At 43.3% G+C, this 20084-nt stretch overlaps 1 protein-coding gene across 2 annotated transcripts in view; it reads right to left on the reverse strand.

Annotated features, from left to right (window-relative positions):
• Positions 1-20084, reverse strand: part of LOC145415100 (uncharacterized) — a 108022-nt gene that overhangs the window by 78630 nt on the left and 9308 nt on the right. For both annotated transcript variants that reach the window (XM_080284515.1, XM_080284514.1), the window contains exon 2: positions 976-1169. In XM_080284515.1, the coding sequence (XP_080140641.1) occupies positions 976-1132 (157 nt within the window). In that variant the 5' untranslated portion in view covers positions 1133-1169. The remainder of the gene's footprint in view (positions 1-975; positions 1170-20084) is intronic.

Consider the following 20084-nt stretch of genomic DNA (forward strand, 5'->3'; position numbering starts at 1 on the left):
TATCCTCAGGACACCAAAACAACCCCAGGACACACCACAGTAACCCCTACGCACCCCAAAATGCCTACCACACACCCCAGAGTGACCCAAACATACCCCAAAGTCGCCCCTAGACACTCTAAACCAACACTAACTTCACCTAAACACGTTCCACAATGACCTCAACACTTACACAAAATAACACTTACGTACCTCAGAATAATCCAAACACACCCCAGTATAACTCAACATACCCTTGAATAACTCCAGTACACCCTAGAATAACCATAAGAAATAAGCTCATCACACCCATTTATCATCATTCTTTTTTCTTCCACCTTCTTGGACGCGGGATAAAAACGCGTGTCAGTAAATAACTTAAAAACATCACTGAAATAACATCACCTGTTAACCACAAGTAATCCTTTAGCACCCCAGATTCATCCTAATAACAATAACTGGATAACTTCTCCCCCACCCTCCCAGATACCTTGTCTCTCTTAATTTGCCCGTAGATAACCTCAGTTTAACGTCACTAACTTAAAAGCTCTCTCCCTTCTGAAATGCCTAAAAACGCTCCTCAGTCACCCACAGTAAGCATTCAGGAACGCAGTAATAACTCAGAGAATGGATAATTCGCCCCAGATCCATACCATAACCTCATCACGCCAAGATATATAACCCTAGTATATATAACAGAAATTTAAAAAGACTCTCCACTAAAATAACAAAATCACTCTCCACTCACCCAAAGTTAGCACTCAAAAACCCAAAAATATCTCAGATGTGCTCCTCAGTAACCGACAATTAACTCCTAAAGCCTTAAAATAACTCCTAAAATAACTCAGTCATTCACACACAGGTCCCTTGCCGGTGTTGGGCCCACGAAGTCAGCAAAATAACCCTTGAAATATATAACTCACTCGAATACATAGTGATCCACAGTAATCCTCGAAAATCTTAAAGTAATCCCAACAAAATATCTGGCTAACTCACCCCCAGGTCCCTTTCCGGTGCTGATCTTGCCCATGAAGCCGGCGGGTCGTTGAATGGCAATGCCGGGGGGAGGCCAGGTGGCACCCGTACGACTTGTGACCACCTCCTCCTCCTCCTCCTCCATGCTGCTGCCCTCACTCTCCTCCTCGTACTGCATCTTATGGGTCGGGGGTAGGGGGGGCCGGAGGTCGGGCCTGTAGCGGGGAGAAAGAGGCGTGAGGAGTGATGAAGCCATTATGAAGATCTGCAGTCAAGAAAAATGTATAGTGATATCTCTTCCTCCCTGTGCTGCCGTGGCAGTACCGTTAATAGTTTAAACTAAAGAATTATATCGACATTTCGAAAAGGGTCTCAGTTAGGGAGATACAACAATTTAGACCCGAACAAGTCGCACCAGAAAAATATTCTTCCATAATAAACAATTTCAAATGTCACTATAATTTTTCATTTTTCTCACTGTGCTTAACATTCTGCAGCGCCAGAAGGCAAACTTCAAAATATTATATTGTGTATTATATTTTAACAGTAGCAGATGACTTTGATTTTGATCCTCATTAAAGTAATGTAGCACTTATCCCTGACATACCAAACCATATTGCTAAGATCGTTCACCTCCATTTTCACCGTAGTGTGGGGAAAGAAACTTTATTTTTTAACTACATTTTTCTCATTATTACGGGTTGTAACAACACAAAAAACACTATTCATTTTCCCTGAAATGTGCTGATTGCACAAGGGGAACAAATTAAGTTACCAAAGCCGTTCTTAATGAGATTTGTTGGTATTCTTGGAATACCAATCCGGTGTGGAAATCGTACTGAAATTAGTGTCTTGCCTGTGTCTGCGTATTTGTGTTCATAATCTTAACAATAAGACTGCTGTGATTTACTGTCAGCTAAATAAAACCGTCAGGCGTTGGCTGGAATATAACAATGGAGTTGCCCCGACCACGAGAGGTTAATGATGACAGTATTAAAAATATCATTCCTGCTATGACTCATTCTCAATCTCTCAGTTGAATAAAAGTGTTTGATGTTAACAGAAACAAAAAACCAGAGGTGTCCTGATCGAGAGAGAGTTAATAACTTATTGGAAAATTATGCTAGTCCTGTAGAGAATATAGGTCCTTAACGTTGGTCGATCCCTTTACTATTTTAAATCATGATTCTTAAATGCTCACGTTGTTGGTAATGAAACATGGCGTGTGAATGGTGTAGAGTTTTACCGCCTCAGTACATAGCCTGGGTATTATCACAGACAAAAGTTCCCCAGCAATCCCCATTCAGCATTCTGTCTTGTTTTCTGTATCTCTCATTCCCTCCGAACGTCAGATAGTATCCTTCCTTTTCTTAATACGTTACTGTGTAGTTCATATCATCACGTAGGCATATGTCATTTGACACCATCCAGTGCCATATATATCAAGCAAGTGTCGGTGGATATATATATATATATATATAGATATATATATATATAGAGATCTATATATATATATATATATATATATATATATATATAGTTCTATATATATATATATATATATATATATATATATATATATATAGATATAGATATAGATATATAGAGATATAGATAGAGATATATAAAAATATATAAATAAATATATATATATATATATATATATATATATATATATATATATATATATATATATATATATATATATTATCATGGTTGTACAAGTTGTGGAAGGGTGTAGGTGTGGGAAGTGGATGAGTGTTTGTAATGTCTGTGGTTAACCTTCCTTGCCAATGTTCTTTAACTCTGGCATCCAGAGCCGTACTGCATGTTCTTGCTGAAATATATATAAGCCACAGCAATAGGGTAAGTAAGGCTTTGGTTTTTAGAAGCGAAATATCTGTGTACTTGTAAAACTTTCGTACTACAAATGGGCAAGATAGAGCACTCAGTAGTGAAATGTGTAGAACTTAAAGATTTATCATTGGGCGTACAGTATCTCATTCTTCTATCTAAAAAAAACTTGGGCGAGTTTGATCACTACCTGTAACTTCTTTTATATCTTTATGACTCAGATTATATTTAGATCATTATGCGATGATTATTGTTCTTAAAACATATGGCTGGAATTTGATGAAAATTAATGTGGAATTTTACGCTGAAGTCATTAGCTGGGAGCAGTGGTCCGAAGGAAGGCAAGTTATGAAATGAATCCCTTCAGACCTACGACTTATTTTTACTTTATTCCTGTTATCTTCACACGGTTCACTTCTCCTCAGTGTCGAAGTAGAGGAGTTAGATACTGTACAGCCTTCACTTACACCATTACCAGAAGAGATGTCATTAAAGCTGAATAAATTAATCTGTTGATGGCCTGCTTATAAAAAATGAAAAGAAATCAAAGTACCGTAATAAGAGTGAAGAAGTGGAAACAGTGTGCTTTATTATGATTCTGTTGACAGTAAAATCGGTGTGGTCATTTCTGATGCATGGCTGTTAGAGGGCGGCTTCATAAAATCCGATTCACATGCAGAGACAGAAGCGAAGAGACAGAATTGGGTCACCTTTGTGGACTTCATCACGGTGCCGGCACGTTTCCAACTCTTTGTTCTAAATTTCAGACAAAGATCCAATTAGTATGATTGGTTCTTGCTTGGACGCGGCATAAAAACGCGCAAGTCAGTAAATGAGAAATGGCTGCTTTGTGTTTTTTCTGGCCGACGTCAAACGACTCTATTGTACCCCGCAGAATCCAAGACAAACGGTTATGTCAAAGGCCGTCATGATTGACGTTTGTCTGAGAATAAAAAGCTTAGTGTTTAGTTTCAGTTTATGACGGGCGATTATATTCGGTTCTGAGAACCTAACCCTTGCCAGAAAAGTGAAAATGTTTATTCGTCAGTTCTTCATAACTTTTTCAAAAAGTCCGCCATGTCAAGGAAAAAAAAAAAAAAATTCAACTCACCCAATTTTTAAAAATATCAGTCTATAAAAATTTTGATGGCCATTAAAAAACCATTCCAACCGATGGCGTCTTTTTAAACTGGGATCATCTGTGGGAGCGGCCCTGTTCGTCTGCCACTCACTAAGGATATGCTTCATTCTTACACATAAGCGACGTAAACAGTGCTCAGTATTATAGCCCTGAGGCTCTTGCCTCACATCTGTAAACTTGAGCGACATTGGTGGAACGCAGTAGTAGGATCCAGAAGTTCACGCATTTGTCAAGTACTTTAGTAACTACAGTATAGTTCATTCTTGCTGCCGCCAGACAGTTTGATTCGGCTTGGAAGAGACTTTCGAAATGGAACAAGCATACAAAGCCTACACAAAATCTTCATTACAGATGGTCTTCCCAAAGCTGAAAACAACACCTTCCGATAGTAGCTACAACATAATCCCAAAGACGTGACTGTACTGAAGGCGAGAAACATCATTTACTATTTGCCATCACCAGCACTGATCACTGAGGGACGCGTATAATCTTTCAATCACGCTTGGGTTCACAGTTTCACGTCACCTTGCCACGTCTTCCTCTTCATTTTCCCAACCTATCAAGCCTTATTAACCCTGCCATGCACGAAAATTCTCTTGTAATCAGTCATTATGTTCCAGCTAAGGCCTAACGATTGTATTCAATTGAGAGTGGGTATAAAACAGTGAGTGTTGAGGGTTTCACTGCTAACACTCTGATGGTCGGGACAACTCAAGTGTTCTCATTCGGCTGGCGTCAGACGATTTTATTCAGCTGTAAGCGAGTCATAAGAGCTTGACGTTGTTAAAATTACTCTATACATCGCCTCAGATCCCCTCCTCCCGAGTCTCTCCACATCCAGCACCACACCCCTTCCCCCACCTTCTCCCCTTCCCTTACTACCCTCTGTCATTCTCAGTTCCCCGTCTAATGCTTCTTCCTCTCCCCCTCCCCCTTCCTTTTTCCCCACTCCCCTCCTCTGCCTCCCCTTCTGCCCCCATCTCCCCTGTCATCCTTCACTACCTTCCTAATACGTCTGCTTCTCGCCCCCTCATTTTCTCCCTCTCCCTCTCATGGTCGTAGTCTAAATGGCTTCCTATATTTCGTAACACCTCTTATTCGCGAATTATCATGCACACCACACCCAGTACACCGCCTCTTTCTCATCTCCAGAATCCCCAATTTCTTACTCAACATCTTTGCTTTTTTCCCCTTCATCTCTTATCCTCCCCACTTTCCCCCACTCTTCAATTTTCACTCTCTTTTTGTTTCCTCTCCTCCTTTCTTCTTTATCCACATCCTCTTCGTCTCCCAGTTTCTGCCTTTTCTCAACACCACTTCGTATGTCCTCCCCTTTTCCTTCTGTCTCCTTCCCTCCTTCTTTTCCTTATTTCTCTCCCCTTCCGGTCCCCTTTCCTCTACTCTTTTCTCCTTTCTAGAGTTTTCCCCTTAACTTTATTTTTTCCATCTTCTCTCCCCTCTTGCCCTTTCCCTTTCTCTTCAGTACTTTCTACCCTGTCTTCCCATCTTTCCCTCACCTCCCTCCTTTCCCATTTATTCACTCTCTCCTTCTCTTTAGAACTCATCCCTTTGTCACTTCATCCATTTTTTTCCTTCCCTCTTCTTTTCCTCCCATCCTCCTTCCCTCAATCTTTTTTCCTCCATATCCTTTCGGTTTTCCCTTTCTTTCCCCTTCATCTCTCCTTGGACCTTGCATACACCCTTCCCCCTCGCCCAGGCTCTCCCTTTTCTTTCTTCGCCTGATTCTCCCTTCTTTTCTTCACCCTTCCCCATTATCATTCCTTCCTTCACCTTCGTTCATCCCGCAGTGTTTCCCCCCCCCCTCCTCTCCTCTCTTCCTCTTCCCCTTACCCATTCAGTCCCATATCTAAAAATCTCCCTCGTCTTTCCCCACCCCTTTGTCCCTACTTCATCGTCTCTTCCTTGTTCTCCTTCCCCTTCGCCTGTCTTATTTTCCCTCTCTATTCTCCCTCTCATTCCTCCCCCTCCTTCTGGCAAGATCTCTTAGTGACTCAGGGAGCACGGGATGCCAAGGCCCCCCCCCCTGTGTGTGTGTGTGTGTGTGTGTGTGTGTGTGTGTGTGTTTGTGTGTGGATGGGTGGGTGTGTCTGTGTTTGTGTGTGAGTGAATCAGTTTTTGTGTACGCGTGAGTGGGAGGTATTTGTGAGTGTCCGCTTGCATTCGTGCGTGCGTGCGTGCTTGCGTGCGTGCGTGCGTGCTTATAAAATGACAAAGCCCCCCAAACTGTCACCTTCAGCTCGAGATTCGCCACACGGATGAGTTGACACGGGATGAAACATTCTGAGGAAATATTAAACATTATCCCATGACTCTTCAATCACAACGTTTTCTCTAGCTGTGTATTCCATCTGCCGGCACACTGTTTTATTCACACACACACACACACACACACACACACACACACACACACACACACACACACACACACACACACACACACACACACACACACACACACACACACACACACACACAACACACACACACACACAGTCACGGACAATTCAGGTGCAGATGCCTTTACTGTCGCAATTAACACTATTATGACCCGGACAGCTCTTGTTATTTTGTGATATTTATACAGCTCGAATGAGTCATCAGTTTGTCTACCAGCCACCCTGTTTCCCTGTCCATCTATCTATCTATCTATGTACAGTATCTATCAATCCATTCGTCTGTCTGTATATACACAACTGTTTATCTGTCCATCTGTCCAATCGTGTCTTTCTTCATCTCTCAGTCAGTTTATCCGTTTATCTATCTAAGCCCGAGTTTTATGTTCAAGAATCGATCATGGTCCGTAAGGTGTACGATCCCTTCAGAAGCACGAAACAATCAGAAACCAGAAGCAGTCAGATACACCAGCCAGTTAGAACCAGGCACTAATCAGAAACGAGAACCAACAAGAAGCAGGCATCAACCATCAGAAGCACCAGCGCCAGTCCTAAGGCATCTGATGGTCTAAGCGAATGTGGTGGTGTGTCCCCTCCCTCTTCGAATATTAGTGCATTTTAGGCTTGGAAGTTCTTTGGTGGGGATTACTACCGTGCCATTATTGTCGCACCTTATGGATGCTGGATTTACAGGAGATTACTTAAATACTTTCATATTTTTCGGAAACTGGCGCCCATTAGTCGATGTCGCCCCAGCCGATCGCCTAGTTCGTTTAATGGAAGGACTGGCCCTGAGAGACACAGATGCATAAATCAGTCAAATCAGTCAGACGGATGAGTTATTGAAAAGCACGAATCAGTCAGATGCACGTGCGAGACAGGTGCATATGGCAGTCAGGTGCACGTTTTAGTTACATGCACGAGCCAAACAAATCCGCGACCCAGTTAGAAGAACAAGTCAGTTACAAGACACTTAGGTGCACGAACGTGACAGCCTAATATGGAAGCCAGATGGACGTGCGAACTAGCCAGGGGAGAGGTGCACGAACCAATCTGAAATCCTAACCAGTCACGTACACGAACAAAAGTGTGCGAGGCAGTCAGGTATACGTGCCATTCAGGTGCAAGAACGAGTCAAGTGCACGAACGAGTCAGGTGCAAATGCCAATCAGGAGCACGAACGCAACGAACCCGGAACAAGTATGGAAGTCAGAAGGGCATGTAGACTAGACAGGGGCGTGAGTCAGGTGCTCCAGTTAATGTTGTGATGCCACCCAGACAGTCAAGAATAGATCAGTCCTCCCTACACTGACACACATAGGAAGAGAGAGAGAGAGAGAGAGAGAGAGAGAGAGAGTGTAGATCAGTCCTCCCTACACTGACACACATAGGAAGAGAGAGAGAGAGAGAGAGAGAGAGAGAGAGAGAGAGTGTGTAGTGAGCCCAAGTGAGTCAGAGAGAGAGAGAGAGAGAGAGAGAGAGAGAGAGAGAGAGAAACAATGACACAGAGACCCAAACAGAGGCATGCCCAAAATTGGACCAGAGGTGGAAGCCAAAAAGACCAAGACAAGACAATATACCTTTCTCTCCCCCCACACACACCTGTCCCCCCTCCGCTCTACACACCTGAGTTCCAGCACACCTGCCACGCCAATTAACTCCCTCTTGGTGACTCATGCGACCTCGATTCCTCAGATGGTGCGATGAAAAAAGGATGGAGGCAGTCGAAAAATACTCCCACATCTGAGGCTGACTATTTTTGGGAAGGTCGCCGTTGAGTGTGCGTCTGCTGGTGGTGATGGTGGTGGTAATGGTGGCTGTGATTGTTGTTGTGGTGGTGGTGGTGATGGTTCTGGTAGAGGTACTGACAGTTGTGGTGGTGGTGGTAGTGGTTATGGCTGTGATGATTGTAGTGGTGGTCGTGGCTGTCTCGGTTGTGGATGTGGTTGTGGTGGTAGAGAAAGTGGTAGTGATGGTAACCGATTTGTTGGTTGTGGTTGTGATAATGGATGAGGCTGCGCCGGTGCTGTATTGGTGATGATGATGATGATGAAGTTGGTTCTGGTTGTGGTAGTGGTGACAATATTGGTGAATCTTGGTGGATGTGATTGTGGTAATGGTGGTGACTTGGTAGATGTGATTGTGGTTATTAAGATGTTATGATTGCGCTGGTGGCTTGTGGTGATTATGATGATGGCATTATGTTTGTAATTATTGTAAAGTTTGTGGTTATGATGAGAGATGGGACTATGGTGGTGACTGTAATGGTGATGGCGGTTTGGTGATGATTATGGTGATCGGTGTGGCAGTGGTGGTTACGGTCGTGGTACTAGGTGTGATTGTGGTGGTGGGGATGATGGTGGTGGGAGGATTGTGGTGTTGTGATGGTGGCGTTTGTTGGAAATATGAGTTGTTGTGGTGGTGATAGTGACAATTGTGATGGTGGAGTTCAAGGTACCAGTGATTTGGTGAGGTTTGTGGTGACAGTATTATGAACAAGAGTGTATGTGATTATGTCATTGTAGTAAGTGTGGTGATGCCTGTGTTGATGACGATGATTATAGCGATGGCAATGCAACGGGAAGGAATTGCAATAATAATGTTGTATTGCAATGATTGTGGTTATCATAGTAAGCATATGGCAAGCTTGTGCATAGTAGTAGTTCTTATGATGGATTGGATGGAGGTGGTGACTGTTTTGATGATACTGTTATAACGATCCTGGTGAGAGAACTATAAGTGTTGGTGTTATTCGTGATGCTGTGGCTGTTCTTCACGTGCAGATAACAGCTGGAGAGACAACGATGATAACAGGGATGGTAGAGCACGTGGAGGAAGTTGGCTAAGGGATTGGAAGGAGTGTTTGGAAATGCTGTGATGAGAGTGACAGTGGTAGATGTGTTGACAGTAGACTTTATCAACATAATTTCTCTCAGGCCAATCCCCTCGCTTCCCCCCTTCCACATCTTTATCATAGCAACCCCTCTTTGTCCTTCACACACACACACACACACACACACACACACACACACACACACACACACACACACACACACACACACACACACACACACACACACACACACACACACACACACACACACACACACACACACACACACACACACACACACACACACACACACACACACACACACACACACACACACACACACACACACACACACACACACACACACACACACACACACACACACACACACACACACACACACACACACACACACACACACACACACACACACACACACACACACACACACACACACACACACACACAGCCCTCCATGCCCTCTCCCTTCTCGTTGGCTCTACAAACGCCTCTCCTCTTCCAACCCCTACTCTCCCCAGCTTGTCACACACACCCCTCCCCTCACAATTCCATTCCTCTCTCCACCCCTCTAAATCAATTACTCTTCTTCTCTCGCCTTCCGTCTTTGTCTCGCACTTCGTCTCTTCACCTCCATCACATCCCTTTACTTGTCACACCTTTCCCCTTATCTCCCCTCTCCCCTCATCCCCTTTCATTTCTCCCTGCCTCGTCCTACATACACCCTTCTGATCTCTTATACTAGTAATGGACCTAGTGTATGCTTGGACTGTATAAACAATGATAAGGATTAAGTGCACACCAGAAGTAAAGATGAAGTGACATGGAAAAGACTCTGAATCAAATAAATCTCCCTACAGGTGTTAAAGAAATAAAGTAGTGCTTGTTCTGTCCAATAAATTATGTTGGTTATTCGATACTACATGACGTTCCTTCTTGCTTTTACTAAACGGCTTTGATTGGTGGATGTGGTGGGTTGGGAAGAGGGGGGATTTTTGTGTTTCTACGTTTTTCGTAATCACGGAGCTAATTTAACAGTTTCATTTTAATGATAGGGCTTCCTCGTTTGAGACAACAGCCATAGTATAGTTATCCTTTCTGAATTCTTTGTATTCTCTCTTCATCCTCCCTCACTTCGGTGTCCCTTTGAAATTCACCTTCCCTCTCCCTTCACATGTCGTTTCCCTCATTCCCCCCCCTCCCTTATCCCCTCCCCACCCTTCACACACACACACACACACACACACACACACACACACACACACACACACACACACACACACACACACACACACACACACACACACACACACACAGCCTCCCCTCTCAGTACAGCATCCCTGTTCTCTCCCCTCACTTTTCTCTCCTCTGTCACTCCCTTCTTCACCTGCCCATCCCCCTGCACACATACCTCAGGCTCTTTTTATTTCAACACATCTTTTTTTCCCTTACTTATTTTCCCTTCTCCCATACCTCTTCATATTTTCTTAATGTTGAAATGTTGGGTGGGAGAGACACTCAGGTTAGAGCTTGATTTGTTTATTTACTCTAACTTCTTTATTTTTTCTAACTTTATTTTCTCTAACTTTATTTTCTTTAACTTTCAGAGCTACACAGAACCCATCTTCAGTGAGTATGAACAGGAAGTGACAGAGTTGAGACATTTATACCCCTGGAAATTCCCTCCCCCTTTCTCGTGCCGCAGCTTGATTGGCTACCACTAGGAAAACTCCGTCGTCCTGCCCCACCCTTGATTGCGACATTAAGGCCATCCTTGTTGTATGTCTCGGTGTTTCGCTGAACAGTACCGTCAGCTGGACCTCTCATGTTAGATCACTTGCTAAAACCTCTTCAGAGAAACTTGGATTGCCGTATAGACTCCGCAGCTACTTCACTGACGAGCAATTGGCTATAATTTACAAGAGTCATGTGCCTTTCCTGCTGAAATATTGTTCACCCTTGTGGAGTGAATATGGAGAGGTTGCACTAAAACAACTGGACAAAATTCAGAACAAAACTGTAAGAATTATTAATAACCTTGCAGTTACAAATGAACTACCTCCCTTATAAATATGAAGGAATGTTGCCTCCCTTGCATTATTTTACAGATACTTTTATGACAAATGCCCAAAAGAAGTTGCATCCATTGCGCAACCCCTCCACGCCTTCCCCCGTGCTACACGGCCATCTGGTAACGTTCATAACTGGACTGCCATAGTCCAGAGCTTCTGCCTATCAAAATACTTTTATTCCCCCAACTGCATCTCTTTGGAACTCGCTTCCCGTAGAATAGTTTCCCCACAAACTTCAACCTGCAGCAGTTAAAGTCCAACTGTTAGATCTTTTATGAATGGAGAACACCTGTAATCTTGTGTATCGATTTTTTTTTTATTTAATATGTTTTTCCTTCCTCTGTTCATCTTTTGTATATATATATATATATATATATATATATATATATATATATATATATATATATATATATACCTACATTGACTAAAATATCCCTCCCTGTGGTTAGTTACATTTTTTACACAGTGAGTTGCTTCCGATGTATTTCTTTTTCTTTTTCAGATCTTTCTCAGTGACTAGTTTTTTCCCACTTGGACAATGATTGTGTTGATCTATGTGTAACACTAGGGAAATAGACTCTGTGTTCTGCTATCCTTGTATCCATTCCTCGTCCTGTTTTCCCGATGAACGTTTTCGAGCATCCATTTCACGGTATGCTGCATATTCCACTGTTCTCTTTTTTACCTCCTTTCATTTGTGTTTTTATTATTTCTCTTAATTTGTGTCCTGAGGATGCTACGATCCTAAGGCCTGTTTTCTGTAGGTTCTTGATGAGTTGATAGCCGAAGTTTTGGATGAGTTGGGAACAGACACTTATCTTGTATTGTCATCGTTTGATTGAACATTTGCATTATCTTTTTTTCTTTTTACTGATATCAGTTGCCTTCTATAGTTTTAACAACATGCCTACAGGATAGCATAGGGAAATCATTGCTGAAAATTCTGTATACTCTTAGGAAAAATCCTATGACAACTCCAATTAAGTCTTTTCGTTGTGTGCCGAAGAAAGTGGCTAAAGTCTTCTTTGGTGGTTGGTTTGCGGTACACAGAGCATTTATCTCCCTCATCTGTTCTCCTTGTTACAGTATCTAAGAATGGGAGTTTTTTTCTCTTTCTTATCTACTGTAGTGTGAACTGAACGTCATCGTACACGTTGTTTAACATTCTCAGTTTACTTATGATATCGGTGTTCTTAGGCACAGTTACTGAGACATGGTCTATATATATGTACCAACTTGCACACCTACTTATGATTCTCCTAAACTAGTCAGCCTCTATTGCTTCCACATACAGGCAAGTCATGGCGGCAGAAAGAGGCGCGCCGATGGCTAGTGCTTGTGTTGTCGATATTCGTCGCCTTGAATTTGGCTGTAAATGTGTGTGTGTGTGTGTGTGTGTGTGTGTGTGTGTGTGTGTGTGTGTGTGTGTGTGTGTGTGTGTGTGTGTGTGTGTGTGTGTGTGTGTGTGTGTGTGTGTGTGTGTGTGTGTGTGTGTGTGTGTGTGTGTGTGTGTGTGTGTGTGTGTGTGTGTGTGTGTGTGTGTGTGTGTGTGTGTGTGTGTGTGTGTGTGTGTGTGTGTGTGTGTGTGTGTGTGTGTGTGTGTGTGTGTGTGTGTGTGTGTGTGTGTGTGTGTGTGTGTGTGTGTGTGTGTGTGTGTGTGTGTGTGTGTGTGTGTGTGTGTGTGTGTGTGTGTGTGTGTGTGTGTGTGTGTGTGTGTGTGTGTGTGTGTGTGTGTGTGTGTGTGTGTGTGTGTGTGTGTGTGTGTGTGTGTGTGTGTGTGTGTGTGTGTGTGTGTGTGTGTGTGTGTGTGTGTGTGTGTGTGTGTGTGTGTGTGTGTGTGTGTGTGTGTGTGTGTGTGTGTGTGTGTGTGTGTGTGTGTGTGTGTGTGTGTGTGTGTGTGTGTGTGTGTGTGTGTGTGTGTGTGTGTGTGTGTGTGTGTGTGTGTGTGTGTGTGTGTGTGTGTGTGTGTGTGTGTGTGTGTGTGTGTGTGTGTGTGTGTGTGTGTGTGTGTGTGTGTGTGTGTGTGTGTGTGTGTGTGTGTGTGTGTGTGTGTGTGTGTGTGTGTGTGTGTGTGTGTGTGTGTGTGTGTGTGTGTGTGTGTGTGTGTGTGTGTGTGTGTGTGTGTGTGTGTGTGTGTGTGTGTGTGTGTGTGTGTGTGTGTGTGTGTGTGTGTGTGTGTGTGTGTGTGTGTGTGTGTGTGTGTGTGTGTGTGTGTGTGTGTGTGTGTGTGTGTGTGTGTGTGTGTGTGTGTGTGTGTGTGTGTGTGTGTGTGTGTGTGTGTGTGTGTGTGTGTGTGTGTGTGTGTGTGTGAGAGAGAGCGAGAGAGAGAGAGAGAGAGAGAGAGAGGGAACGGTCTTGCACGCTTCTAGCATTTGGCTCCTTTCTGGCACAAAAAAAAAAAAAAAAAAAATTCCCCCTTTCCTTTCACCTATCCTCCCTCACCTCTCCCCTAACCTTACTTTCACCTCCCCTCCCCCACCCTCTCCTCTGTTCCTCTCACCTCCCCTTTCTCCCCTTTCATCTCTCCTTTCTTTCATCTCCCTTTCCCCTCTCTCACTTCCCCCTCTTCTATCACTCCCCTTCTCCCACCCATCTTCCCTCACTCCCTTTACCCTCTCATCCCCTCACTCTCCTCTCACTTTCGTTCTCTTTTCACTTTTCCCTCTATTCTTTTCCCACTCCTCCACTACCCTCAGCACTGGCCACACGGATTATCAAACGTTTTCCCCACTTCCCCTGTCCGTTCCCAGTGGTGGCCGGCTTCGCTGACTCGGATTTCACAGCCTGCCTCCCTCCCTAACTGCCTCGCTGATTGAGTTACTCCGATACTCCCTGACTTCGGGCGATGGTATTGTCGAGTTTTGTACCTGTATTTGCTGACTGTTATGCTTGGTTCGCTTTGTGCTCCTCTGATCTCTGGGACGTTCTCTTGTCAGCTTGGGAGACTTTCCATCACCTGTTTCTTGATTATTTGTTTTGCACAGTATAGCTTGTTAATAACCCGGCCCTGCCCCGGAAGGGCTCGGGGACGGATATTGTTTTCACTCGGTATTTCTGTTTGTCTGTCTGTCCGTCTGTCTGTATGTCTGTCTGTCTGTTAACAGCCTTGCTCGAAAACTGCTTGTGCGATTTTGACTAAAATTACAAGGATGATGGGCTATGACCTTCTGATCACCTGATTAAATCTGGGGCCAAACTGGACCAAGGCCTAGGTTGTAGACCCCAAAAAATTAAGAAAAAAAATACGGGTAAAAAATCTTTTTTTTTTTCGCCATAACTTTCAATTTCGTCATATCGACATGAAACCCAAATTTAAATGTACATCATTCAAATCTGCATCCTATAACATGCCTCGTTACACCAGGGGGGTCATCCCCCAGTTAGCGATAGGGGGGTCAGTGTCAGGTGGGTCGGGCCTGAAATTTCAGATGGGCGTAAAATGGTCAATTTTCACCCGATTTACTCCAAATTTGATATATGACATCTTTGACTAGATATCCTGTTGTGTTTATACGTCAGCGCTAAAATGGCTGATATATATATATATATATATATATATATATATAGATAGATAGATAGATAGATAGATAGATAGATAGATAGATCGATAGATAGACAGATAGATAGATATAGATATTACCCTTGCCTGGATACACCGACTGTGATGCTAGCAGCCTGGCAACTTTTACAGCAGAGAAATGGATTGAAGAAACTCAGTCTTCCTTCTTCTTGAACCCCCTTACAACAAAGAAACCTTTTCATATGTCACTGATGATGCCGTCGGACGATTTTGTTCAGTTTAAGAGAGAATTTTCGAAATAGAGTGATTTATTACAACCTTCATTAATCCTTCTGGTACGACAGGTTCGACTTAAGCTCAGCAAAATAGTCACGAGGTAGTAAGACAATGGGCATTCGTTTACCGCTAACTTTCGTTGTTCCGTCATAATTTTCAGCCGACATTACCATCAGAAGAACATTCGAAATAGTATATATATATTTTTTTAGGCGAGTGCATATTTTGAAGACAGGTTATGTATGCGGGTTGTTTGCGAAGGGAAAGTGTAAGAAGTGTAAGAAGTTTAAGTTGTTGGGTGGAGTGGATGGAATGCAATTAACGAGACGAGTTTAGATGGTGGTGGGTGGTGGGGTAGGGTGTGTGCAGTAATACTCCCGGTGAAGTGTGTGTTGTATTATTGCCAGCATAGGTGGGCCGGCAGTTCTATGTAAAACTTTCCACAGAAGTTCGACGTGTGTGTGTGTGTGTGTGTGTGTGTGTGTGTGTGTGTGTGTGTGTGTGTGTGTGTGTGTGTGTGTGTGTGTGTGTGTGTGTGTGTGTGTGTGTGTGTGTGTGTGTGTGTGTGTGTGTGTGTGTGTGTGTGTCTGTCTGTCTGTCTGTCTGTCTGTGTATGTTTAGGGAGGAGAGATGGGGTCGTAGATAAAGGATGGCGTAATGAAATTGTATTTAATGCGTTTTTTTCTTTACCGTTCAGCGAGCTTGGTTAAATCGCATGTACATAACCAAACCCACCTTGTGTCAAAGAAAAATACATTAACTGCTATTCAGTTCCATTTCATTCCAAGGGACTGAATGAGGTGGAATGGGCGAGGATGGGGGTGATTTATTTAGTCAAGGTAAAGTGAATACACCCTGCAAAGATGAGCGCTGTACGTTGGCCTGTACGTGGGTGCCGATGGTATAAAGGGTGGTTCATATATAGCACTCATCTTACACTCTACCAGGCAATTTCTTGTGTTTCGGAGACAGCTCAGTCAGCGTTATCAGCGTCTACCCCCCATCATTTATGCAATTCCTACTCCCACTTCTAAACCCACGCCCACACCAGCAGGCTCAGCAATACTCGTAACACATAAGATACCGCCAGGTGAGTTTCTAGGAGAGCGCTGTATACGGATCATCCTGTATTTCAAAACTTTCTCCCAGCTCAACAACGGAGATACACAGATATAAGATCGACCTCTCTGTCCGATGATCTGCTTTTTACAGGAAAGACAAAGGAAATGTGGATTGTTCCCAAGTGTAGTGTTCTTTATGCAAAAACCAAGGTCTTAGTTACGAGAAGAAAATCATCGTGAATCTCTGTCTGTCTGTCTGTCTGTCTCTCTCTCTGTTGCTCAGTTCCTGTGTTGGTTTTCGTTCCGTGGCCACTTTGATCGCCAAGGTTATTGGCCAGTGAGTGTGAAGCGACCAGTGGGAGTTATTGACTGACTGGGCATCGGGTGGCGGACTGAATGACAAGGATTAAATGAAAATTCCTACCATTTGCTGATACATGCCTACATACCTGCATATATATATATATATATATATATATATATATATATATATATATATATATATATATATATATATATATATATGTTTCTAGATATCTCTAAACAATTATATCTAACTTGGGAAGAGAAAGATTAATAAGAATTATATTTAACCCACCCAATGCACAGGTCTCCTCTAGACTGAATTAATTCGTCTTGAGGAAATGAGAATAAGATAGAATGTATACCAGCGGTCCATCCATCCAATATATTACCAGTGTGCCGAGAATCGAACCCGGGACTCTCAGGTGAGAGCCAGGCAGCATACTACTACACCACAACCAGGTAAAAGTTTACTCACATTGTCACAATCTTGCAACCAATGTCACTCCGCCCCCACTGTGGGCCTGAAGAGGATGAGTTAACCCCCTGGCACTCAGGCAAGTAGATGTTATTTTATCTATCCCAAGCACTTGCGGCAAGTCAGAATGAAGAGAGAATCCTGTACTGTACGCAGGTGTAGTGGTATGCTGCCTGGCTCTCACCTGAGAGTCCCAGGTTCGATTCCCGGCTTATTGGTGATATATCAGATGATTTTTCCTGTGTGCAGTACAGGTTTCACTCTCCATTCTGAATCACCTCATTCTAGCCTTGCCCTCAAACTTTTTCCAGGTTTGGTCTAAATAGGATTAAAACTACTTAAGCTGCTTTTTGTATGTCATCCTTTGACCTGTGCCTGCAGTCTTGACCTTCGACGCATTGTTTTAAAAAACAATAAGTTTCCTCAGTGACAGACTTCAATCTAACTGCCAAGTTTAGTTAAAATCTAATGAACTCTATATGATTTTTTTTTTTAACAGAAGATGAACAGAGGAAGGAAAAACAGATTAAATAAAAACATAATCCATACACTAGAATCCAGGCGTTCTCCATTCATAATGAATCTGTAACAGTTGGACTTGAACTGCTGTAGGTTGAGGTTTGGGGGGAAACTATTCTGGGGAAGCGAGTTCCGAAGAGATGCAGTTCGGGGAATAAAAGAATTCTGATAAGCAGAAGTTCTGCAATATGGCTGTGTGACAGTCCAGTCATAAGTGCTACCAGATGCCCATGTAGTGCGGGGGAAGGCATGGGGAGGTGGCACAGTGAATGCAAGTTTGAATGAGCATTTGCCATTAAAATATCTGTAAAATAATGCGAAAGAGGCAACATTCCTTCTTATTTGTAAGGGAGGTAGTTTATTTGTAATACCAGGGTATTTAATAACTCTAAAGGCTTTGTTCTGAATTTTGTTTAGTTATTTTAATGCAACTTCTCCACATTCATTCCACAAGGGCGAGCAATATTCCAGCTGAGAGCGCACATGACTCTTGTAAATTATGTGTGACACACACACACACACACACACACACACACACACACACACACACACACACACACACACACACACACACACACACACACACACACACACACACACACGCACGCACGCACGCACGCACGCACGCACGCGCACGCACGCACGCACACACACACACACACACACACACACACACACACACACACACACACACACACACACACACACACACACACACACACACACACACACACACTGCTCAAAACATAACTGTTTTCGCTCCGTGGGCGAGGATGTTGTTCTGGGCTAGGCAACGAGGCAGCAGAAAGCCTAATAATATTCAGCCTTATTTCCTGATATGTAAAAAAAAAATATTAAGAAATGTTCATGTTAATGTACAAGTGCATCATATTTTAATCTCATCTCATAATCTCCACTTAGGTCATATAAATTTTAGCTGTTCTTTAGTTACTACAAATTTCTACCAATTCATTAAGGGTATAATACCACATAGCTTTGCCTTCCTTCCTTTTTTGCCACAGGAAGATTTTATGCAGCTCGTGGATGCTTTTGAGTCATGGGATTAAATATATCCTCCAGTTGGCCCTCCTTTCTTCCTTTTATTGGTGCAGTCAGAATAACAGTGACATCGGCCCAAAAATAGAATATCGGTATCGATATATTCGTGCCACAGTATTTCGGTTTCATAAACTTTCTTCAAAACAGCAAATCAGAATTTAATGCAGCACGTCAAAATTAAGAAGCTACTTAATATAACATGTATAAAAATATGATAACCAAACAATAACAAATAACTGGCTGATAAATTACAGCTATTCTGAGTCTCCGTTTTAGTTTCCTAATCCCTATGGGAAGGAAAGTTCTGCAGTCCTCACGTTCCTGTTGGCAGAAACATAATAACCAAACCTGACTATTAAAGGCAATTACTGGAAAATAAATTCAATCCCTGCACAACAGGCATATACATATTTAGTCAAAGCCTCGCCGGAATGACGGTCGGTCGTGCTCTGTAAGAAAAAAAAATGGAAGGAAGGGCTTCTCCGAGTTTTATATTGCCTTCAAATTCAGATAGAAAATTCACAGAACCCACTTCGGAAAAAAAAAAGCTGAAGTTTATTGCATGCCTTCCTTCCTTTCAATGCCAGTTTCCCTTTGTTTTTGTTTTTTTAACAATCGGGAATGTTTTCCTGTTTATTTGCAATTCCTTGTGCCTTCCCCTCCATCGTTCTATCTTTACCCTCTCCTTCTTGACATGTTTGCTTCTGTGACTTCTGATTTCTGCTCTCTCTCTCTCTCTCTCTCTCTCTCTCTCTCTCGTTGAAATGGAGAAAATTGGGTATTTGGTTGGAGGTGAAAAATATCCTTATTAGAAATAGCAGATACGGTTTCTCTCCCTCTCCGTGCCCTCTCATTTCCTTTCCATTTGAGATGGGGAAATGAGAGAGAGAGAGAGAGAGAGAGAGAGAGAGAGGTGAAAGTGGGAGAAATATATTTACAGGAGGGAAAATTGGATTGAGGAGGAGAGGAGGAAGGCAAATAAATGCTGAAATGGTTTGGAGAGAGAGAGAGAGAGAGAGAGAGAGAGAGAGGAGGGAGAGCGAGAACACGTGGTAGCCAGCAACAGACGAGTAAGAAATGAGGTGTGACAAGCCAAGCTGCCTAATGTGAAGGAAGAGGCAAGGGTGAGGCAGGAGTGAGGCAGAGGATGCTGGGGATAGGCAGCGGATGCTGGGGATAGGCAGCAACTGGATGTAAGTTATGCAGGGAAGGGAGTGAGAGCGCAGAGGTTTAGACAGAGGCGAGGCAAGAGAGGGAGGGAGAGGCAAGGGTCAGAGGGAAAGGCAAGGGTGAGAAAGAGGGTGGGTGGGAGAGGCAGGAGTGAGAAAGGGGGTGGGAGGGAGAGGCAAGGGTGAGGAAGAGGTGGGAAGGAGAGGCAGGGTAGGAATGAGGCAAGGTAGCGGAAGGGAGAGACAAGGGGAGAGAGAGAGAGAGAGAGAGAGAGAGAGGAGGGGAGGAATGAAAGAGAGAGCCAGGGGGTCGGAAGAAGGAAGGGAGAGAGGTAAGAAGGGTAAAGGGAGTGGGGAAGAGTGGCAAGATTTAGGAGGGAAGAAGGAAGGGAATGGACAGGGGTCAGGCAAGG

This window comes from Coenobita brevimanus, chromosome 101, assembly GCF_032717465.1.
Source record: "Coenobita brevimanus isolate Jiangsu-jjx chromosome 101, ASM3271746v2, whole genome shotgun sequence".
In the NCBI taxonomy this organism is placed as follows: Eukaryota; Metazoa; Arthropoda; class Malacostraca; order Decapoda; family Coenobitidae; genus Coenobita; species Coenobita brevimanus.